Source organism: Microcebus murinus, chromosome 1 (genome assembly GCF_040939455.1).
Source record: "Microcebus murinus isolate Inina chromosome 1, M.murinus_Inina_mat1.0, whole genome shotgun sequence".
NCBI classification, from domain to species: Eukaryota; Metazoa; Chordata; class Mammalia; order Primates; family Cheirogaleidae; genus Microcebus; species Microcebus murinus.
In genome coordinates, this window is record NC_134104.1 from 53,111,042 (window position 1) to 53,136,012 (window position 24,971).

The window sequence follows — 24,971 nt, forward strand, 5'->3', positions numbered from 1 at the left end:
GCATAGATCTTTTTCCTAGTGCTTCATTAAAAAAAAATACATAGGTAATGTTTATAGAAACAAGTGACTTTAATTTTAAGTGCATTTAAAAACAGTGCATTTAAAATAGGCATTTAAGTGCATCTTAAAATAGGCATTATTTTTAGAGCAGTTTGGGACTCACAGAAAAATTTAAAAATACAGAGATTTCCCATATACCTCCTGCCCCCACACATCCATAGCAATCCGCCATTATCAACATCCCCTACCAGAGTGGTACATCTGTTACAATTTATGAATCTACATTTATATATCATTGTCACCCAAAGTCCATGGTTTACATCAGTGTTCACTCTTGGTATTGTACATACTATCGGTTCACCATTATAGTATCATATAGAATAGCTTTACTAAAAATCTGTTATACTCTGCCTATGCAATCTTCACTAACTCCTAATAGGCAGTGATTTTTTTTTACATTCTCCATAGTTTTGCCTTTTCCAGAATGTCATATGGTTGGAATCATAGAGTAGGTAGCCTTTTCGGTTTGTTTTCTTTCACTTAGTAATATGCATTTAAATGTCTTCCATGTCTTTTCATAGCTTGATAGCTAATTTTTTCTCAGCACTGAAAAATATTCCATTATCTGGATGTATCTCAGTTTATTTATCCATTCACCTACTGAAGGATATCTTGGTTGCTTCCAGATTTTGGCAATTATGAATAAAGTTGCTATAAATATCCATGTGCAGATTTCTGTGTAGACATAAGTTCTCAACTCCTTTGAGTAAATATCAAGGTATTTTGGATAGTATGGTAAGAGTATATGTAGTTTTTTAAGAAACTGCCAAACTGTCTTCCTAAGTGGCTATACCATTTTGCATTCCCACCAGCAATGAATGAGAGTTCTGTTGTTTCATATCTTCATCAGCATTTGATGTTTTAGTGTTTTGAATTTTGGCCATTCTAATATATGTATAGTATTAACCCCCTGTTTTAATTTGCAATTCCCTGATGACATATGATGTTAAACATCTTTCATAGACTTATTTGCCATCTATATATCTTCTTTGGTGAGATCTTTGGACTATTTCTTAATCAGGTTTTTTGTTTTCTTATCATTGAGTTTTAAGAGTTCTTTGTATATTTTGGATAACAGTCCTTTATCAGCTAAATCTTTTGCAAATATTTTCTCCCAGTCTGTGACTTGTCTTGTCATTCTATTGAAAATGTCTTGTACAGAGCAGAAATTTTTATTTTAATGAACTCCAGCTTATTAATTTTTTTCTTTCATAGATCATACCTTTAGTGTTACATCTAGAAAGTCATCGCCAAACCTAAGTTCATCTAGATTTTCTCCTATGTTATCTTTTAGGAATTTTTTAGTTTTGTATTTTATATTTAGGTCTGTTGTCCATTTTGAGTTAATTTTTGTGAAGTGTATAAGGTCTTTGTACAGATGCATTTTATTATTTTGCATGTGGATGTCCAGTTGTTCCAGCAATGTTTGTTGAAAAGGCCATCTTTTCTCCATTGTATTGCCTTTGTTCCTTTGTCAAAGATTAGCTGCCTAAAGTTTGTCTATTTCTGTCTATATTCTTTTTTATTGATTTATTTGTCTATTCTTTCAGCAATACCACACCGTCTTAATTGCCATAGCTTTATAGTAAGTCTTGTAGTAAGATAGTTTCAGTCCTCCTTCTTCAATATTGTATTAGATGTTCTGGGTCTTCTGCCTCTCCATATAAACTTCAGAATCAGTTTGTCAATATCTATAAATAATTTTCTGAGATTTTGATTGGGATTTCATTGAATCTACAGATTAAATTGGAAAGAACTGACATCTTTACAATATCAAGTCTTCCTATACATAAACATCTCTACATTTATTTAGTTCTTTGGTTTCTTTCATCAGAGTTTTGTAGTTTTCCTCATATAGATCATGCACATATTTTGTTAGATTTAAACCTAAAAATTTTATTTTGGGAGTCTAATGTAAATGGCAATGTATTAAGTTCAAGTTCAAATTCAACTTGTTCATTGCTGGTATTTAGGAAAGTGACTGACTCTTATATAAAAACTTCGTATCCTGCAACCTTGCTATAATCTCTTTTTAGTTTTAAGAGGGTTTTGTTTTGTTTTGCTTTTTGTTTGTTCTTTTGGATTTTCTATTTAGACAATTATGTTATTTACAAAGTCAGTTTTATTTCCTCCTTCCCAATCAGTATACCTTCTATTTCCTTTTCTTATCTTATTGCATTAGCTAGGACTTCCAACATGATGTTGAAAAGCACTGGTGAGAGGGGATATCCTTACCTTGTTTCTGATCTTAGTGGGAAAGCTTCTAGTTTCTCACCATTAAGTATGAGGCTTGCTGTTGGATTTTTGTTAGATATTCTTTTTCAAGTTGAGTGCCTTTTTAGAGAATATATCTACTTCTTGTGCCAAAGAAACTAACTAAAATGTCATGACAGAAGGCTAAGTCCTCACCACTGAGCTCCTACAATGCTTTTCTTCTCCTAAATACCTTTGGAATTTGTCCTCTTCTGAGGGTTAAGACCATGTACTAATTTTAATAGAAGGAAAACATCAAATAGACAAATTGTGTATTCCTTTTTGTAGAAACTATTAATAGTTGATATTTTTGGACTGTTAAATTCCAGTTTAGCATAAATCCTTTAAATGCATAATTTTAAGTATGAATCAAAATTAATGAGGCTCTTTTACTATAAACAATTTTGTCCTATTAGTCAATCTTGCAAAAAATTATTTAAGGATTACAAAGTTTAGAAAGTTTCCCCTGTCTTGTTTTAAATTAGTAAAACATTTCAGTTGAAACAGAACTAGTCTGTGTCACCCTTAAGAATCATACACTTCAAATCTTGCACCCAAAGATGCTCAACTGCCTTAAGAAAGGTGGCTAGCTCTAGGGAGGCATGAGATTCACTCTTTGCTATTTTTCCATGTGAATTCTAATGCTGATGGCAGCATATCCAGCCCAAGTAAACATGCTGTTGGCTGCATTCTCTTTGGACTACTTGTGATGTTAAGGCCTATTTACAAAACCAAGATGTGACATAAGGTATCCCCCATTATAAAGAGCTTTAGACTTCTCAGTCTGTAAAGTGATATGTGTTTCCTCTGAGTCTCATGCTTTTGTGAATAGTTTCACCAAGTCCATAAGAAAAGCAACTGAGAAATCACCACTAGCTCTGAAGAGGAAGCAAGGCCTGTCTGGCTGGTTAATGGCTTTTTTTTTAAAACAAGTATTTTTTTTTTTAAATAAGAAAACAGCAATATCTCAGATGTTGGAAACCAATGTGCTAGTCAGTAAAGCATTGTCTTCTAAATTTATTATACTCTTTTATTTTCCATTCTGTGGATGTTTTACTTATAGTCAGAAAATAATAAGAAAACATTTAAAAATTGCTTTACTATGTTTGATATTAGATTTTTATGTTTCATAGCTTAGGCATCTTTACCCCATCAATAACTTTAATATTTCTTATAAGAGATAAGACTTCTTACAGATGAGAGTCTCGTTGAATGGGTATTCTAAAGGAAATTTGTTTAAAAATACAAAAGCTGTTTTTAGCCTTTCTTCATCTGCCTTTCCTACAACTTGCTACCACTTCACCTTATTAATCCCTAGCACAGCTATGGCTGAGACAAGGGGAATATGTTATTACAGAGTTGAAATTTATTTAAGATGACATCAAGATATGATATCTCCAGATTCAGCAGGACATGACTACTATTTTTCAGAAACTGGACTGGAGGTATAGAGGATATAAGCTGGATGGACAGTATCCAGCCAGAGGTACATCTGTTCCCAGGCCCTCCTCCTCCTGGGGCTTTAGGGTTTGGCCAATCAATACAACGGTCCCTGGGCAGTTACTGTGTGAGTTTACCAAAATATCACAGAAGCACCCTCCCTACAAAGCAGGCTTGTTATTAAGGTGATCCTCCAGAGTTTCCATAAAAACCTTTTATTTGATGACAGTTTGTTTCATTTTACAAGTTCCACCTCACTGACCACATTTTTCGATGTCACCTGTATGATGAATGGCAACAGGCTAAATTGAGCAATGTTACCTTTAGAACATTTAGTATTTTATTTTTAGGCATAGCGCGTGGGTAGTCCTAACACCTTCCAACCTAGGCTCTAAAAGCTCTGGGCAAGCCCTGCCAGGAGATTAACATAAATATTTTCACTGCATGGTTTTTAAATGGACAACCTAGTTAATCATACCTTTCTACTTAGACAAGAGCAGCCTCTTTCAAAATCTTCTGTAAGCAACACATTTCCTGTTTTCATGTCAGCATGCTGTTATACAGTTAGGCAAGTTAATCCTTACAATTCACAGCCAACTCTTCTTTCCTATCTTTCTGGTGAGAGGTGGTAGAAATTTACATTGGTGAGATGACTCTGGTACCAATGTAATTTAACAGCTTGTGTTAGTGTTGGAGAGGGTTTTAAGTAGATGCTTATTCTATAAATCAGAAGAAAACAATCAATGATTGTCTTCAGTTAATATAGATTTCAAAGGCAGGGGAGGAGGATAATTTTCACTGAGAAGGTAAGGAGATGTCTTTGCAAATGTGCCAAGGAAAAATGCAATAGAGAACGTCTAGAAGCTTTTCTCTGGGATGGCTCTGTTCTCCAGAGAACACTCCTAAGCTCATGTTTCTATATTGAACCTCAGGAGTCCCACAGCGCACAGAACTGCCTGGAGAAGTCTGATTCTTATTGGCCTGACTCACAGTGGGGTTCATAAACTCCCTGCATCAGAATCATATAGGGGGTAATGAAACATGCTGAGTCCTAGACCCCCACCCCCAAAACAGCATCACAGCTGCTTGAGATATGTTCTAAAAGTCTGCATTTTAAAATGCTCGTGAGGTGAATCTATGTATCCTAAGATTTGGGAACCATGGACTGAAGTGGGTTTTTTTATGCACACCTTTCTCTGTAGGCAATTTTCTCATCTCGCCATCTTTCCAAGTGTCTGTTGCAATTGTGACTTATTCTAATGTGAATTTAAGTAATCTTGTTATAACTAATTAGAAAAATGATGACCCGCATGGATCAGTCTCAGAATGAATGACATATGCATAAGAATAAAGTCCAGGAATCAAAAGTTAATTTCAAAATAATAGAAGGTCTTTACTTGCATTTCTGGAACAAGTATGTGTTGAAAGAAATGTTATGGATTGCTTCACAACACCACTTTCCTCTCTCATCTGTTTTTCCACGTATACCCTGCTGCTCAATTTTCAGTAATCTCCATTCCCTAGCCCTTCACTGCTAACCTTAGCATGAGAACATTTCATTCTTTTTGCCCATCAATTTTTATTATAATTCTGCATCACAAGATCCCTAAAGAATTAATTTGCCAATGGCAGAATCCCCCTTTGAAGTGGAGGGAAGGGAAGAAATTAAATGGGTGCAAAGCCAGAACCCATTCTAGTGAGCCTCAGGAAAGGAGAGTTTGGGAGCATGCATATAAAGATAATTTTAATCCCAACACGTTTATAGATTTATATATCATGTTCTGGTGTGGATTCCAGGGAAGAGTTTAATGGGAGGTCAGGATATGGAAGCATGACAGGTTAGCAGGCCCGTAAGAGAGTTTGGCTCCATTAATATATTATGAATCATTTTGCAGAGGGGGCGAGGCAAGAGAAAAAAATATATGGACTTCAAATTTAAGTTTTTTTCCTGGTCTCTAAAACATAAGGAAAATATAAGACCAGTTTTAGCATCTATAAATTATACAAAGATGGAAAAATACGTGGTTAATTATTCCTTTCTACCATTCAATAGAGAAGACTTTTGAAGTGTAGTAAAAAATAAGGAAAACAAGATCCTATAGTGCTTCTGTCCTACAGAAAGCCTATGGGTGGAACACACAGTCTCCCGGCAATGCTCATGACCTGCTATAAACTGCAGTTGTTTTCAGGATAGGATCAACCTGAAGATAGATAGTTAAATTATAGATAGATAGAAGATAGATAGAAAGTTAAATTATATAGCTTATATGCACACAAAAATAATTATGTATTGCGAAGTATAAGAGCTACCATTATTTTTTTCAAAAAAGGAAAGAAAGAAAAAAGCCTATATTCAAGTACTGTGCTAGTCACTTTCCATGCATTATCTCTCAAACAACCTTGCAGGTAGTCTTATTATTATTTTACAGAGGATAAAACTGAAGTTCAGAAAGGTTAAATAAACTAATTAAGGTAACATAATGAGGACGAGGGTGAATCCAGGCTTTAAACCCAGTCAGCCTTGCTCTAAGATTTATGCTGTCCAACATTGCCCTTAGAACTCATTATGATTGGATTCTTTCTAGAAGAGGTGCCCAGACTTGAATGGATTGGACATACTCGATTTACTGTGTTATCCTGGATTCTTGTATGTGAGAGATTTGGTAGCAGATAGACTCGTATAAAGTAAGGGAACTCGGAGCTGCTTGGAGATGAAAATGCTGCACCTTGGAGCCTGTGCTCTCTTCGTACTTGCTCAAGGAAAATCTGGCCTGCGTGCAATAAGCCGCTTAGCCTCAGGGAAACTTTGAGCCCAGAGGGCTTTGGGGGCACCATTCCAAAGCCTCCCACATCTGCCCCCCACTGCCATCTGGCTCAGCAGGAGGAGATGTGGTCATTCTTATCTTGTCCTCTCATGCTCCCTGGTGTCTTCTGTGAACATTTCTTCTGCACATTTTGGAATTTACTTAGTTTGTGCCTGCCCTGCCCCCACCGGCCCATGGGTTTAGCCTCTAGCACTCCAAAGACGACAGTTTCCCTGAGCCTACAGTTTCCCCAGCAAATGTTCACAGGTGCCCTTCCAAGATCTGATGTGTCCATCCTTGTCCTGCCTTGGTGGATCCTGTTCTTAGTCCCCACCCATGCTCTTGGCTAGCAATCCAAAGCTGTCTTTTGCTGTGCAGCTGTCCTTGCTTTGGTTCCACATCCCCTCCACCCCCACCCTCACTGCCCCACCAGGGCCTCCCACTTGCATTACAGGCCGAACTAATCTTGCTACTCTCCCCGCCTTGTGCAATTCCTGGGTGAAATCCCACTGCAGACTCCACTTGATATGCTCAATTGGGTCCCGCCATTGCTCCTTCTCTGTTTGCCTGAGTGACCCCAGAAACAGGTATAAAGATGTTATCTTAGTATATTTCAAGAATATTTGCTTTGGGACTTTGTCCCAATGATACAGCCATGAATTTACAACCTGGGTAATGTCATTAAAGGAACTTAGCTTTGTTTCATTGATTCAGGTCTTAGAATTTTCGTTCTGGATATTCTTCTAAGTGAAGTATCACAAGAGTGGAAAAACAAACACCACATGTAGTCACCATTAAATTGGAACTAATCAATCAACACCTATGTGCACAGATGGAAATAACATTCATCGGAAATTAATCAAGTGGGAGGGGGAGGAAAGGGGGGAAGATGGGAAGATACACCTAATGGGTACAATGCACACTATCTGGGGGATGGGCACACTTAAAATTTTTACTTACATGGTACAAAATCAATTTATATAAACAAAACATTAGTACCTCTGTAATATTCTGAAATAAGAAAAAAAGAATTTTGGTTCTGGAAATAGTCCTTCATTTTCAGATGGGAAACATACTGGACAAGTAATAATTATAATAAAAGTAATCACAGTGACAATGATAATTATTAAAATTGATGATATACTTACTGTACACATAAGGCTAGGCATTGTGCTTTGCACATATGAGCTTATTTAACCCTAACAAGGCCTTACACAGTATTAACCAAGAACCATAGCATCCTGCATTCTAGTAACATTAAGACCATGGAATTCTAAGGCTCAGCAGCAAAAAAAAAAAAAAAAAAACCCCATGGAAATAGAAATTGTTATTATAGCAACTAGCGATAAACCCCATTTATTCAATGTACCCGCTAGGTCAGGAAGACAGATAATCCAATTCCAACAAAAATTCACCAAATTATAGACCCAAATTAAAACTATTTACTCCCGCAGCATTAACTTTCTGTTACTTTTCACAGCATTTGGATGTTTTCCTTCTTTCACATATGACACTTTTCAATGACATTTTACCAGCTGTGGTGGGTGAGGAGCAACATATGAATGAAAACATCTGTCTGAGAACGGGTACTCAGATGGACAAAGTAAGGAAACCCAGACAGCTAGTGTAAGCACATTATACCATTAGTCAACAATTGTCAGTGATATTTAATTTACATCTTAGGAACTTCAAAGAAAGTAGGCAATATAAGGGCTACCCCTATCATGTTAAATGCATACTAATTCCATTTGTGAATTTAAAAAAATCTGTAAGGGATTTTCCTGTTATATACAGGATTTATGACCTAGCTCATTTGCACCTACAGACACTAATACAGAAAAGACCGTCTCTGTCAGACACAGAATTGCTGGAATGTCTTGGGGGGAGACTCACCTCTGTAAGATCAGAAATACACTGCCGGGTCGGTAAACTGATTCGACCATGATCTTTATGCAGATTAGAGACCAGACATAATTGTTCTTGACCATGACTATAAAAAATTTAAAGGTTCTGGGCGTATACAACCACAACGGGTAAGATGTGCAACGTTTGGGGGATGGACACGCTTGAAGCTCCTACTCGAGGGGGGAGAGGGGCATGGGCAATATATGTAACCTTAACACTTGTACCCCCATAATACGCTAAAATAAAAATAAATAAATAAAAAATGTAAGGGTTCTGAGACCAAGTATGTCTCATAATATTTATCAATCAAGCTCCTGATAATGACTAGGTTTCCTGGATATCAGGAAGCCCTGACCATCTGCCCCCGGAATGCAGCCAGCTCAACAGGTCCACTGTGAATCAGACGTCAGCCTCATGTGAGTTTGGGGAAGGTAAGACAATTGTCCTAGTTTGAGCACTTCTGAATGCCGTAGCTACTGAAGACAGGGGACTACAGCAACAGTAGCCTTTTGCAAGGAACTTCCTCATGTAGCCAACATGGGCTTCCTTTTATAAGCATGTGTCTCTCTAAACTGATACTGCAAGACATAAAACAAAACCCAGCCTCACCGGAATTCCGTCAGCCTGTGTGCTAAGGGGGTTTTATTTCTCATGTAAAAACTTAGATTTTTGTTCCTTAATAAATAGAAGAGGTGAGTTGAGGATGCATAACAGAAAATGGCAGAATCGATGGTGGGATGGATATAACCATATTACTTGCTTCAAAGCTGGATTTCTTTTACTAGGTCTGAAACTAAGAGTCAGAAAACTGCTTCTAAATTAATAGCTTTGGATCCAGAATCCCCTTCCTATATGTACCCCTGGCACACACAGACTGTCATTTAGTTTTCTGCCAATTACACCATGGTCTTTCTGGGATAGCAGCAGTGCTCATAGCTGCCTACACATTAGAACCACTTGACAGCTATAAGCAAAACAGTGTTTTGATTCAGTTGGTCTGGGGTGGAAACCCAGCTACTGGTATTTTTAATAATTCCCCCAGGTGCTTCTCATATGTAGCTAGAATTAAGAACCACAATTCCAGCAGATTTCATTAAAATACATGAATCATAAAAGCATATGTTTAACTGTATGCCAACTGGTAAGGTTGCTGTCTGTAACAGGGAAAATTCTATGAGAAACTCAGCCAAATGTTGATAATTGATAGTAAATATTAAAACTCTGTAAATTACAAAGTGCTAAACAAATATGAGGTGTTATATGATCATCAACAAATGCTTCTTGAGAGCTTCCACACTAGTGGCTCTGAAATGATTAGCCTTGGTCTTTATCCTTAAGAGGAGATTATATTAATGGTTTACAATCTAATAGATGGTCATTTGTTTCCAGTAAATTGTCTTGTGAATAGCAACAGTAATTGTGGTCACCTTGTAGGCCAGACAACCCAATGCAGTGTTAGAGGTTGCATGGCAGCCATGGGTTAACGAACAGCAGCAATTACGACACAAGTTAAAAGCCATGTTGCCTGCTCCAATTTTTAAGGGCTGCTACACAAAGAGAAGCTAAGGAAGCAGATAACCAAAGGTCACTTCTGAATTTCAAGCAGCGCTGGGGCTCCCCTGCATGTGTCTTGGGTTATACTAAGATGACAGTCAAATCATTTAATTAATTTCATTCTGTGACTGGCAACCATTGCAAGGGGCAAATGTTGTCCCACACAGCATAAGTGAACGTCCAAAGCACCAAGATAAATGAAAGATAAGAAATGGCAGGACAACAACCCCTGCACCTGTATTTCACCTGCATTATTTTACATGAGCTCAATGATAATGTAAGCAGGATAGGTCTTGTCCCAATTTTGGAAATGAAAAATTCGAGACACAGAGAGGTTAATGGCCTTGTCCAAGACTGCACACAGCAAGTAAGGGCCAGAGCTGGGATGGGAGTCCAGAAATCCTGATTCTTTCTGAGGAGCTGCCTCCACTGTCCCCTTAATGAGCTGTGATTCACATTATAAAGAGATTCACAAGAGGGCTCATTTTGGGGGGAAAAAATAGCAAGGATTTCTGATACAGTGTAAACCAAAATAAAATTTAAGGCTCATCCCCCAACCGGCTGACTGAATGGACCCCCTCGTGGCCAAAGGAATATCCTAAAATTAAACTGTCTGCCAGGAGGAGGGAAGTCAGACATGCCTTATGCCCCCCTCCCTGCTTGGAGACATCCTTTGTAACCCATTAACAGGCCTAAGGGTATGCAAGACAAACCTATAGGTCCTCAATTTACACAACAAATCTATATGTGGTCCCTTGTCTCTGGTAAACAGCTACTTATGTTAAAACATTCCAAGCCTTTAGACAAAGCTTCATGTCTTTAACCAATTACAAGCCAAAGAATCTTTAAATCCACCTATAACCTGTAAGTCTCGCCCCACTCCCCTTGCTTGGAGATGTCCCACCTTTTGGGGCCAAACCAATGTATGCCTCCCATGTATTGATTTATGACTTTACCTGTAACCCCTGTCTCCCTGAAATGTATAAAACCAAACTGTATCCCAGCCACAGTGAGTCCACTGCTCAAGGCTTCTTGAGTGTGGCTCCGGGTCATGGTCCTCAAATTTGGCCCAGAATAAATCCCTTTAAAATTATTTTACAGAGTTTGGCTTTTTTCCATTGACAACAGTAAAGCTACTATTGGGTTTATAAGCAGATTAGTAGGATAAACTACTGTCACGCACATTGTAGGAATCATATACTCAAATCCCACAGCCTGCAACTTCTCATTGCTCTTCCTGTACCAGATTAAACACCTATGTTTCTAAGAAATCACTCTTCATTCCCTCACTGCTGATTCCCAAGATTTGTCTAAAGCTGCTAATTGAAAATAACAACCTGAAAGTTTGCTCTGGCTTTCTGGCTGTTTTGTTTTATCCTGGTGTTTTATCCCAATTGTTTTACCCTAGTACTGACAACCATTCTTTTGGCTTAAACTAGCACTCTGTTTTTGGTCTGAGATCCAAACCCATACATTCAGAGAAACGGTTTTACCTTTCTCTGTAAGACGTCTGGAGTCCACAATAGGCAAAGACTTTTGACAAGTCTTTTAGACCCACTTTCCCACCTTCTATTCCATTCCTTCTGCCACTGATAAATTAGGCTTCTGTTACCCCAGCTTGGCCCATCAGAAATGGCCTCACCCCTGCCTTCTTACTCCTGACAAAGGATTATTCTTAGAGGATTTTTGATCTAGTTTAAGAGCCAACAATGACATTCTATTTGGATAAAACCCAGATGCCTAGGTGTGGCCCCTAGGGCCATTCATTTACGTTCATACCTATCATAGTGACAAAAATATTAGACGGAAGTCAGAGGCTCCAAAGGCTGACTTTCTGCTGAGACTCTCTGGGCAAGTCACTCCTGGCAAGCACCCCAGTGCTCTGAGTGCCTCATTCCTCCCCTGTGATACAAATGAGGTCCCCAAAACAGGCTGGTTATCTGTATAGAGCAAAAGACATGGGTGAGACACCCAGACTGTGGCCCCCAGGTATGCTCTAGCAGTAGCCCTTTGCCTCAGTCAGGTCCCCCACATGCCCTCTCCTCCAAGCTCACACTTCATTGTGAGTTGTTCTCTTCCTTGAGGTTCTCAACGTTGTTGTTAAAGGTGGAATGGCCACATCAGTTAGAGCATAGTCCTTGGTGTCACTGCCAGCATTCCACTCCTGCCATGTAGTTTTTGTCCAGTTACTTAACCTCTCTATACCTTAAGTTTCTTAAATGTAAAATGAGAATGATAAAAATAGTACCTATACTATAATATTGCTGTGAGGATTCTATGAGATAATAAATGTGAAGTGCTTAAAACAGTGACTGGCACAGAAGTATTCAGTGTTATCTTTTTATTAGTAATAATCCAATCACTTCTTTCAAGATCCCTAAATGACTTAATTTCTCCAGGAAACCTTTCCCGACTAAGTCCACCTTTTAGATTTTGTTGCATCTTTCAATCCCAGTGAATGTACAGTCCTGCAATAGTCTGTTACATTATACTGCCTTGTTTTATTCCTTGGTTATTTAATCTCAACATATCTTTTCTCCTCAACTAGATTATAAACTCCCAGAGGGCACAGAAAATTATGTCTTTTACCCCTTCACCGTCCCTCAGCCCCCCACCCACAATATTTGAATGTGATTTTTCTTCCATTACCCACCCACAGGATTGAAGAGTTTCCCTGGTAAACCAATCAAGCACATTGCCATGTTTGGTTTAAAAGCAGCCCATATTATAACACCATGAGCCCATTTGGAACCTTGAAACTAGAGAGTTAGTACAATGTTTTGCCCTCTCTCAATCTTTGATTTTTTATTTCTCTTTATTTTTTTGAGGATGTTTATCTTCCCCACTAGATTGTAAATTCATTTGAGAATCTGGACCAATTCTTATTCATCTTTGTGCCTACCTTCTTTCCACCATGCCTCCAGGTGCTAAATAAATATTTGCAGATGCAGTGGGCTAATGAAACGCTGTGTTAATGATGTGACTTTGCTCCGGGTAATCCCTCCTGTCATCCAGCTCTCCCCACATTCATAAAGACATTCATTGCCTGAGAGATAAGTCATTGTAGCAGAAAAGCAGAAATCAAGAGTTCATCCTTAGCTCTTGAGTTTCAATGGTTTAAGCCACTTAGGATTCAGAGCATAAAATTTATGCCATAAACAAATGATTTAAAAGAATACATAATTAGAGGCAGTTTTTGTAGTTTCTCCTGGCTACTCTCAAGCTAGATGGAGATTCCATAGGTTGGGAAGATGTGAAATAAAGAAAAGAAGAGAGAGTTGCCAGACATTGGGTGGGGATGGGGAGAGGGAAGGGTGCTTCTTTGTGAGGGCCAAGAATGGTTGGATAGATAGATAATGGAAGCACCAGGTCTGGCAGATGTAAGAGCAGCAGCACCTGTGATTCACTGCCTGGGTAGAAACAAACGGACCTAGCACAACTTGGGAGAAAATGCTGGAAGGTGTATCTGGCCAGACAAGCCTGAGCCATCCTAAGAAGCTTTCATGCCTTGGAGCCATAAAGTAGCTAAGACAGAATCTGCCCACGAGGCTTAGCTGTGCAGAGACAACAGCCCTCTGAGTGAATCAGAAGATAAGAAGAAACACTGTCTTTGCAAATACCAGTGTGGACAAATGTTTCCCCTATCCCTATTAATACTTGGGGTTTAGATGCACCCTTGGAGTTTACATGCAATGCTATCAAGTGGAAGGAGAGCCCTCCCTGGTAAAATGAGGACTCAAAATAAAAATTAACTTCATTATACAGAACTAAAGTTACATTTCTTGAATGCCTGAGTATGTGAGCTGAAATTCTTACCAGATACACAAATATGAAATAAATTTTAAAATTTTCCTTGAGATAATTGTTCTACTTAGGCACTAAGTAACAATTTGGAAGATTTGGTGGCTCATATAAATATGGTGGAAAAAAGGAGACAAAGAGAACAGGGAATGGAAAGGAAACGAGTACATATCTGAAAAGGAGGCTACTGAAGTTGTCACTTCCCTATGATTCCATTTAATCACTGAGTAAATGTTTGTGCACCATCTACTGTATGCCATCATGCCAGGTGCCCATTTTGGGGAAATGTGAGATTTGAAGGGGATAATAATCATTTTCTTCTTTTTTTTTTTTTCCTGCACTGTTGTTTCACAAAGGTGAATTAATGCACCACTTACACTTAAAAAGAGAAAGGAGACACGGAGATGACTAACTAATGATAAGAAAGAAGGCAGCGTGCCTGGAGTGCAGAATATAGGATGAGTAGCTGGGCCAGGTGCTCCCTTGTCGGCAGCCTCTACCTGGACTTCAGCAGAGGAGAAGGAAGTTCCACCTGTGTGCTCGCTGGGAGCCGTGCCTGGAGTGCAGGTGCATCGCTAGAACAGCGAGCCCTTTCCAGAGAACAGGTGTTTCGCATCACTCTCCAGGTGAAGCCTGTGGAAAACAGTGCAGCCTCCACCCACTTTCCCTGCCTTTTGGAAACCAAGAGCCAGCAACACAATCTGTGTTTTTTCTTACATCTTAAATGCTCACCAGCCCGTCACTAGCTTCTGCTTTGGCAGTGGTGGCGGCTGTGGCCAGTCCTTGGAGCCCACCTAACTTCAAGTTCTACCATCTCACCCTGTTTGGGTTTAATACTGACACAAGAGCCACATACTTTCATCTTGTACTTTTTTAATGGAGATTTTATGTTTTGACAAGGTTACTCACTGCCAAGTTTGGGCCAGGTTAGGACATCAACTCAGTAGAATTTCTATGATAGAATGGTCAATTCCTAGCTGTAGAAACTGAGAAACTTATGTTGTCCCTTGCTCAGAGGCAGACCTTAATTTTGAAGAAAGCAGTTCCTTCACTGATCTCACTAATATATTTTATGCTATTATCTTTAAGCAGTTTTAAATCAGCTTTTTATGTACATAGAAAATGTACATACTTAAAATTAAATGCAACTAAAAGGCTTATATCTAACAACTGAAATTTAAGGTTTTTTTTCTAGCCTTTACTTACATATTCGTAATTAAGATGTTTATTCTGCTTGTCTTGATTTACCAACTATACAAATTATCTATTTACTTCCTGGTATAGTAAAAGAGAAGTATTCAGTTCTATTACCCTCACACACAATGCAATGATATACTGGAACCTATTTTACCTGCTAGTGTGAGCTGATTGTTAAGTTTTCAGGAGTTTTACAAGCCAAGTATTAAACAGTTGTTACCTTGAAATTGATTATGGTGGGAGTATTTACACCATGGAAATCAGCAAATGTTACCAGGGCTTTTCCCCCACCCCCCCACAAAGAACTAGCTTAACATTTGCCAGCATACTATTGATCTTCCTCCATAGTCCCTCGATTGTAGTTAATCTAAAAGTCAGAGTTTCATTTTAATTATTGTGGTAAATTTTGTTCTCTGCACAGCCAAGTGGCATACCAAAATTATTAACTTCCTTGTTTTACAGGGAGTTAATAATTGCTTCATTTTTATCAGGCTGACACCATCTGAACCTAGTGGCCAATTCACTGAAAGTGAGACAACCAATAATTATGTGCCTATGAAGTATTCTTACCAAACAAATGAACCTGAATCTATTTAAAGTTCTACAGCTAAATACCAGTTTACAGGTAACATGAAGAATAGAAAGCAAGTTAGATGACACAACAGAACAATCAGCTGAATTCAGATGCAGGCTATTCTACAGAACCAGTGACTCACTTTCTCTGATGAATCAAAAACATAAAGGGGGCAGGAGATGATTAGGGAACTATTATAGAAAAAAATGGAGACAAGAGTCATAAGGACAATTGCAACATAAGGACCTATGTAGATTCTAGCTCAAATGAAGGATCTGAAAAATGTATGCTTGAGACAATCAGGAAAATTTTCCCATAGACTGGGTATTAGATGATATTAAGAATTATTAGTTAATAATAATGTGTTGTATATTTCAAAATTGCTAAAAAAAAGTAGATTTTAAAGTTCTCATTACAAAGAATAAGTATGAAGTGATGGCTGTGTTAATTAGCTTGATTTAATTGTTCCATACTCTACCTATACATATATATGCAGTATAGCACTGTATCCCATAAATATATACAATTAATACGTATCAATTAAAAATTTAAAAAAGGAATTGTTACTTTTGTTAGGTATGATAATGACATAGTAGTTATGTTTTTAAAATGTCCTTATTGGTATAGATGAATAATGAAGTATTTGCAAGAGAAATAACATAATGTTGGAATATATTTTCCTTTTAAAAAATTCAGAAAAAAATATAGGACAGATGAAACAAAAATGGCAAGGTTCTGATAATTATCAAAGCTGGGTGATGGATCTATGAGAGTTCATTATTCTCTTTCGTATGCATAAAAATGTCATAATAAAAATATGTAAATTTCTTTCATTTTAAATTTTGATCGTCTTCCTTGTGCTTAGCCTTGTTAATTTTTTTCAAATGCACCAAATTGGTTAAATATTAACAAATTAATATTGTTTCTGAAATCCTCAAACTTAGTAGCTGATCCATCACTGCTAATGTTTTAGATCTTTGTCCCAGTGTCCTCCTTTTTCCTTTCCAGTCTGGATTAGCAGCTCATTGGGCTTTCTGAATATAGCTGCTGATCTGGGCTTTCCTTTCCCATGACCTGGGACCTCCCTTATCTGTTTTCCTATATTGGGTTCTTCTCTTCCTATTTGTTGAAATATTTCCCTGGTTTTGCTGAAGCACCTGCTCTAGTAGCTTCCCAAGAAAAAAAATCAGTGTCAAGTAAATTTTTTAAGTTTTGCATATCCTTATTTTCTTCATGTATTTGATTAAGCTTGATAATTTTCCTCCGAATTTTGGATGTATTTCTCCATTTACTTCCACCCTTTGGTGTCTGTGTTAGGAAGCTCAATGCTATTTTGATTTCCACTTCTCTGGGTTTCTTTTTCTTCTTTCTTGAGATTTTAGGATCTTCTCTTCATCCCCGTTGTTATAAAATGTCTTATCATGTGCTGTAGGTTGATCTCTTTCTATTCCTTATGCAACTTGCCTCTGATAGGTGTGAGAAATTTTTCTGGTTTCTTTTGTTATAATCTTTTATTTCATTTTTAATAATCTTATATTTTCTCTGGCCCCCTTTTCTGTGAGTCTTATTAATAGGATATTAGACCTATTAATCCCAATTTAAGGATTTTATTTGGAGAAATGCTTGTGTGGAAGGATATAGGAAGGGAGTCAGGAAAGGCTGGGCCAGCTGTCAGACCAGGATGCTAACCTGACCCAAGTGAAGAAAAGGAGTGTTTTAGATACTCCTAGAACCTAACATCCAGCAAAGCTGCCAGGGGATCCTTAAGCCAAAGGTTTCAGACAGAAGAGTCCCCTGTCTGTCAGCAACTGGTCAGCCTTAGTATTTCTTCTGCACTCAATCATTGGTAGTAGTCTAAGCCAAGGCAGCATGGACTCAGCCCAAGCACAGTTTTAGATTCAAAGTGAAGCATCTGGGGCACTGGTCAATTACCTTCCCCGAGGTTTGAGGTGCCACCATCATGGACACTACCATAAAGCAGGTTCCGTTATCACTGTTATGACTGAATGTGTTCATTTATGTAATGTGCTTAGAGCAGTGTCAGACACATTATGAGAATTTTTTTCCCCAGCTTTATTAAGTTATAATTGACTAAAACATTATATTATATTTATGATGTACAGTGTGATGTTTTGATATATGTACACATTGTGAAATGATTAAATCAAGCTAAGTCACATATCTACCACCTCACATACTTATGTTTTTATAGTGACATTTAAGATCATCTCTTTTAGCAATTTTCAAGTATACATTATTATTAACCACAGTGACCATGCCATACAATAGATACCCAGGACTTATTCATCCTGCATAATTGAAACTTGGTACCCTTTTACCAACTACCATTGCTCTCCACCACCACCCCCAGTCCCTGGAAACTACCATTTGACTTTTTTAGATTCCACATATAAGTGAGATCAAGCAATTCTTTCTGCACCTGGCTTATTTCATCTAGCATAATGTCCTCCAAGTTCGTCTATTCTATGTTGTCAACAAATCACAAGATTTCCTTCTTCTTTAATGCTGAAGAGCATTCCATTAAACACACACACACACACACACACACACACACACACACACACACCAGTTTCTTTATTCATCCATCCATGGATGGACACTTACGTTGATTCCATATCTTGGTTATTATGAATAATGCTGCAATAAACATGGGAGTGCAGAAATCCCTTTGACATACTGATTTCATTTTCTTTGGATAGATACCCAGAAGTGGGATTGCTGGATTATATGAAATTCTATTTTTAACTTTTTGAGGAACCTCCCTACTATTTTCCATAATGGCAGTACTAATTTATATTCCCACCAACAGTGTACAAAGGTTCTCTTTTCGCCACATCCTTGACACTCACAAAGTGTTAACTATTGCTATTGAGTGCTAAGAAGCAGCCCAGGATGGTATGTAATTAGACAAAGGAATTGTTATAAATTTTATGCTCTAAACTTCAGGATCTATTTACTTTTACTTTAAGCACTATTTTAATGGGCTTGGCTAGCTTGACTACAAGTCATCTGCAGGTTAGAAATGACACATTAAAAAGAGATCAAAAGCTTATTAGTATTATGACAATAAGAAAGCTGTAAAATGTGAGTTTGATAGCAGAAGAGACAGAAAAGACAATAAAAAGCAAACACAATGACAAAAGCACATATTTTTAGCGGTTTTAACATTAGGAAACTTAGCTTCAAAAACTGCAATAGAATATTGGTGCCTCATGGTATTACATAAAATGTACTAACTGACGTTCATAATAATGACTGATGTATCAACAAAATGCTTTATCAGCACTTTGAGGAGGTAGGAAAGTATGAAATGCATTTTAAAGTGATTTCCATACAGAATGCTTACAAAAATAAAAAACATTGCATAATCTCATTCATATGCAGAATTTAAAATATACAGGGGTAGAAAACAAAACAGTGGTTACCAGGGGCAGGAGGTGAAGGTAGGAAGGGGAGAAAATGTGGGGATGTAGGTCAGAGCATACAAGGTAGCAGATACATAGGATGAACAAGTCTAGAAATTTCATATACAACATGAGGACTAAAGCAACAAAATTATACTGTATATAGAATTCCTGCTAAATAAGTAGATTTTAGGTGCCCTTAACACAAAGACAAAATAAAAAATTGGTAACTGTGTGAGATGATAGATCTGTTAATTTGGCTCACTACAGTAATCTTTTTTACTGTCTATTTGTATCCCGTAACATCGTGTTGTATACCTTAAACATACACAATAAAATTTATTTTAAAAATAAAAATCAAAAATCAAAAGGGAGTTGAACTCATTAAAAAAAAAAATAGAAAACTGCAGAGGAGCTCCATAGAAATAATAAATCCTGAATACTAGACAGCTGATAGTTTTCTTGATTCATCTGATTGAATATATGGCTCTTTTTTGTTTTTCTGTGCATGGTTCCACATCATTTCTTAGTATCGCTTGACAATAAACAATCTTTACTCTGCTCATTTTAGGACCTCATTTTACATTGAGATCCCCACACCTTTTGCGGCATTTGTCATCACTGCTAGGCTCACTTGCTTCCGAGGCAAACAAAGTCTCTATGATAAATCATGAATATCAGTAGAAATTCCAAGCCATCTACATTAAGCCTCTGAGATGGGTTTGGCCATTTTTGTGAAGGACACAAAGAGGGCTCTAACTCCTGTGGCACACACCTCCACATGTCTGCTTTGACATTGTCTGCCTCTGCTTCCTTGACAGCAGGCTGCATTTTGACAGCAGAACCCTGTTTCCACTCAGCGTTCCTTTGCACATGTTCCTGTTTTTGCACATGAGCCTCTGACACACACATCACCTGCACAAACACTGGGTTAACAACAAAATCGCTGGTGTGGGGTATAATATCAACACCTTTGGAGAGTAACTATAGAACTCTATGATAGCTCATTTTCTAACCTCTCAGGAGTACTATCAGAGCCTGAAAAGCGGCTTTCTAGAGCAAAAGCGTTCCATCCTGAAACCGTGGGACAGCAGCAGCCGATCCGAGAGTGAAACATAGAAAAAGAGAGAGAAAGAGAGAGGAGAGAAACGAGTTTAAGAGCTGAGAGATACATAGTACAAGCAAATAGAGGCAACATGACAGCATGCTCATAGTATCTGGAACATATTACAGGGTTAGGAACAAAAGCAGAATCAGCTTCATTTTCCCACTGATTTGTAAGCTCCTTGGGAACAGATCTCCTTTTACTTGCATCTACACTAAATAAAATTTATCAGGAAGAAAACACTGTCATGCTAAACAGGCAGTGCTGAACTCATGTTTGATAATAAAACACAAGAGACAATGTCCTAAAAGCAATTTATTCCCAACATTGCTGTTAGGATTAAAATAGTGGTTAATTTTGCATAGGTTTAATTTTTCCCAATTCCTGGCTGTTACCTCCTTTTAAGCTTGTTTCTTGGCTTTGGAAAAGGGATCAAAGGATTGTGCTAAATTGCATACAATGGACAGCCAGTCTTTTAAAAATTGCATTCAATTTGTTATCCCTACTTTCTCTTCTATTATCACTTGCACAGCCTTCTGTAGTCATCTATTTTTTCTATTCATAGTCTTTTCCACCTTCCCTTTTATTCTAGTCAGCATCTGTACATTGTGAAATATACAAATCTACAGGTAAAGTAACTGAAATATACAAGAAAACTCAGGCAGAACTTGAGCCTGGTATGTTAGGTTGTTAATTTTTGTCGCATTTTTTCTATTCCATTTCTTCTTTTCTCTGCACATCTTTGTATTTTTTCAAGAAGTAAAATTAAATGCACTGTATCTCCTCAGGAATGAGTAAATTCAAGACAATAGTTGAATAACAATCTTTAGAAACTGAAATTTGTCTGAATTTAAAACCATAAGTTGTTTTGATTTTCCACAAACTAAACTGGTCAGATATGAAAAAAAGTATTATAAAGCATTCTAACTTTTGAGTACAGACAACATGTTGGCTAATTTGTGTTGATTTTTATCGGCCAATCTACATGCAATCATACTTTTAAAAGCAGATTCCTATAATTTGCTTTTCTATAAATGTCACCAATGCATTAAATACTTTGAAAACAGTCTTTGTAAATCAATCTGCACTTATTAGATTTATTTAAACGATAGCATTAGAATTCCATGCCGAGAGTTAATTTGGTTTTAAAATAACTCCCTACATGCAGAACATTTCCAAGAGCAGAGAGGCTAGTTCCCAATTACTTTCACGCCGTCAGTGCTAAATGTGTTTAATGACTCACTTACCTACAAGCTGTGGGATGTCTGAAGACCTCTCTGTTCAGTGGGATGTACATATTTTATCTAAGGCTATTTTATAGCAAAAAAAGAGGAAATAATGCAGAACCACAGCATTTTCAGACCAAATGAAAAGTAAAATTTCTTACCTTGTTCATGTCAAAGGTATTATAAACTTGATTAACATGGTGGTTGGCCTTTTGATTCAGACCCTGAAGACCCAAAAGTGTCTTAAATTCATGTAGGGTTTGCAAGCCGGATGGATATTCCATCATAAATGTTCTGTACCACACATAGGTCTCTTGTGTAGGAATTGCTATTTGACCACCAGCTACAGACCCGCTGCTCCCCATTGTGAATTGCAGTCTACAGTGTTTGCTGTAGTTGTTTTCACGCAAGTTTTCTCTGGATTTAGTCTCTCACGCTTCACTCAAACTTAAGGTTAACATATGCCCTCAGAAAGCTACTCTAAACCTCTTACTGCTACAGGGCTAAGTAAGAATAGAAAGCCAGTGAGATTAACTCATTTGCACAGTTTTAAAACCAAGGTTATTTATCCCTAACTGATGGTATTGTGCTTATAGCCATCCAGAGGCGTGTAGTTTCCTGTGAAGGGCAGAAGCGCTATTTTAGAGAGGGTAATTCTTGAAATGTTGTTAGCCATAAAATTATACCTGCATTATTGAGTGCTACAGTGGGTCTAATGGAAGAAACTTTGAGTTGCAATCGGGAAGCCCAGATTCTGGGCTTTGTTTCACCACTTATTACCTATCTTATTACATTGTAACATTACTTAGGTTCTAATGTCTCAGTCTCTCCACCTGTAAAATAGTAATAACAGTATCTGCCTTTTCATATCTGAGAATTGTGAAGATAAATTTAGATGAACATATTTACATGGAAAAATTATACATTCTGAGTATTGTTGAATTAAAAGGAAGTCTATGTATAAGAGAGGAAAACAGAGATTATCAGATAATTACAGTAAGGAGAGTTGGAGATGTAGTAGTCAGTAAAGTGTGGTCTGAAGATAAAGCAACATATGGGCCTGTGACTTCTGGCATTGTTCTTCCTTCCCACCCCCATCCCCGTTCCTGTCTTTTCTGACTCTCAGGTATACACACGGCCTTGGCCTGCCAGCTTTATAGTACTCCAGTTGCCTAATGTGGCTAGTCTTGTCCTAACCAAGCTGCAATTGCCAATGGACTTGGGAATAGTGTCAATGGACCTAAGAACTGGCTCCATGGTCCAGGAGTGAAAATGATTTCCCTGTGTGGTTCTCAACCCATTTTGCTACAAATCATACTTAGAACCAGATGACCATACTTGGAAATAATGTAATTATGGTACTGCTAAACTCTAGTTCTACTCTTTGAACCTCACTCAATTCTTTATCCTATTTCCATTTTAGCTCAGTTCATATATCTGGTTTCTGCCTTCATTCCTATTCATTAGTCCTGACTGATTACCCATTTAAAATCCCAGATTCCCCAAGAACTGGAACCATTGTGGCCTAAATGAACTGCCTTGACAGGAAGTGGTGGTGGTTAGGGTGACTATGATGAACTTTTTTCCAAATATACCAATGTAAACTTTCAATAGGACAATTCTATTTCATAGAGTGAAATAATAGGTGTTTGATAAGGTCATAGAACTTTGGAACTTACCCATTTGGAAGTATTACTTAACACCATTAAAGTGATTTCTTGTGCAGAGTAAAAAGAACAAAGATGAGAGAGTGAGGACTCAGCCTTGAGGACTATCCCACCAGAATTTTCAAAAAGCTTTCTCTGGGGAAGTCCCTCTTCAGACTCTTTCTAAATACCTGCCAGAAGGGTGCTCAGAGGCTTTGACTTAGCACCATTAACATTTTTAATCACTAACTTTTAGAATAAAGGAAAAGTGAATACTGATGGTGGTAGAAGGAGATAATGCAGGTTTTCAAGGGTCAAGAAAATCCTTGGTGGAGGGAAAACTTTGCACAAATCAAGAATACAATGACCTAAAATCCAGAAACTATTTCTTCATATGCTTTTTAAAAATTTTTCATAGGCCCACCACTAGAGACTGGGAGGCAAAGGAGGGAAAATTGTTTAAGGCTAGGAGTTTGGGACCAGCCTAGGCAATAGTGACACTGATCTCTACAAAAAAGTAAAGCAATTAGCCAGGGATGGTGGTGCACACCTGTAGTCCCAGCTACTCAGGAGGCTGAGCTGGGAGGATTATTGAAGCCCAGGAGTTGGAGGCTGCAATAGACTATGTTGACACCACTGCACTCCAGCCTGGGTGACAGCAAGACTCTCTCCCCAAAAATAAAATAATAAAATAAAACATTAAAAATCTGCATAATGATTATTTGCTGATGCAGAAAAACTTAAAACTATTTGTAGAATGAGAATTCTTATATTGGAAAAATATTGATATCCAAAAAGCAAGAGGCTTGCTGTATGTAACATAAACCAGTCATAAAATAATGGAAAAAAGCTTCCATTTATGAGAAGCTAAGGAATAGATCTAATTACAATAACTGTAACTAGGAATGTGCAAGATGTATTTAAAGAAAATTTTTTAATGGTACTACAGAGCAACCAATGAAGACTTCAGCATGCAAAAAGGCATATTTTGTACTTAGGGAAACGACTTGGTATCAAAAAACATGTCGATTTTGTATTTATACTATCACCCCAAACCTAAGAAAATAAAATTTGAGGGGTGGTGACTTAAAATCTAATTCTAAGGGTAAATGAGAATTAGACATGCAAAGATACACAGGAAAATACTGAAAAATAAAATTAATTAGCCCTACTGAAACATGAGTCTGGCATAACAAAAGATGGAACACTCAATTAAAAAAAAATAGATATATTTTTTTCTTTTTTTAGAATTAGGCTCAAATACAAATAGAAATTTAACATGCAATAAATGTGGCATTGCAGATCAGTGGGGAAAGGATTCATTTTTCAATTAGTAATTCTGGGATGATGCCTTGGCCATCTGAAAATATACACACACACATCTACATGCACAAAGTTGGATTTGTGACTTACTTCTTAGTCCCAAATAAATTCTGGATGAATCAAAGGTTTAACAATATAATTATTAACATCACTATAAGAAATAAAATTGTTTTATAATTTTAGCATGGAAAAGTCCTCTTTAAATATGATTACATGGAATCGACCTAAGTGTCCATCAATGGATGAATGGATAAAGAAATTGTGGTACATATGTACAATGGAATATTATATAGCCACAGAAAGGACAAAATACTGTAATTTGAAACAATACGGATGGAACTGGAGAAAATTATATTGAGTGAAATAAGCCAACCACAGAAAGACAAATCTTACATGTTCTCACTCATATGTGGGAGCTAAATATTAAAAACAATTGATCTCATGGAGACAGAGAATAGAATGATAGTTACCAGAGGCTGGGAAGGGGAGTGGGGAGGGGCAGGGTAGATAAAGTGGGGATGGTTAAAGGGTGCAAAAATATAGTTAGAAAAAAATATGATTACAGAAGCCATAAACAAAAGACCGTTAAACTAAAATATTTTAAAAATCTCACATGAATCAAAACACTATAAAAACATAAAAAATAAAATTTTAAAGA

General features: G+C 37.3%; 1 protein-coding gene across 1 annotated transcript in view; it reads right to left on the reverse strand.

Moving 5' to 3' along the window:
* GUCA1C (guanylate cyclase activator 1C) overlaps positions 1 to 21,709 on the reverse strand; it is a 33,749-nt gene extending 12,040 nt beyond the window's left edge. Inside the window, 1 exon segment of the mRNA XM_076006893.1 lies at positions 21,506 to 21,709. Coding sequence (XP_075863008.1) covers positions 21,506 to 21,709 — 204 coding nt within the window.
* Between the last annotated feature and the right edge of the window lie 3,262 nt (positions 21,710 to 24,971).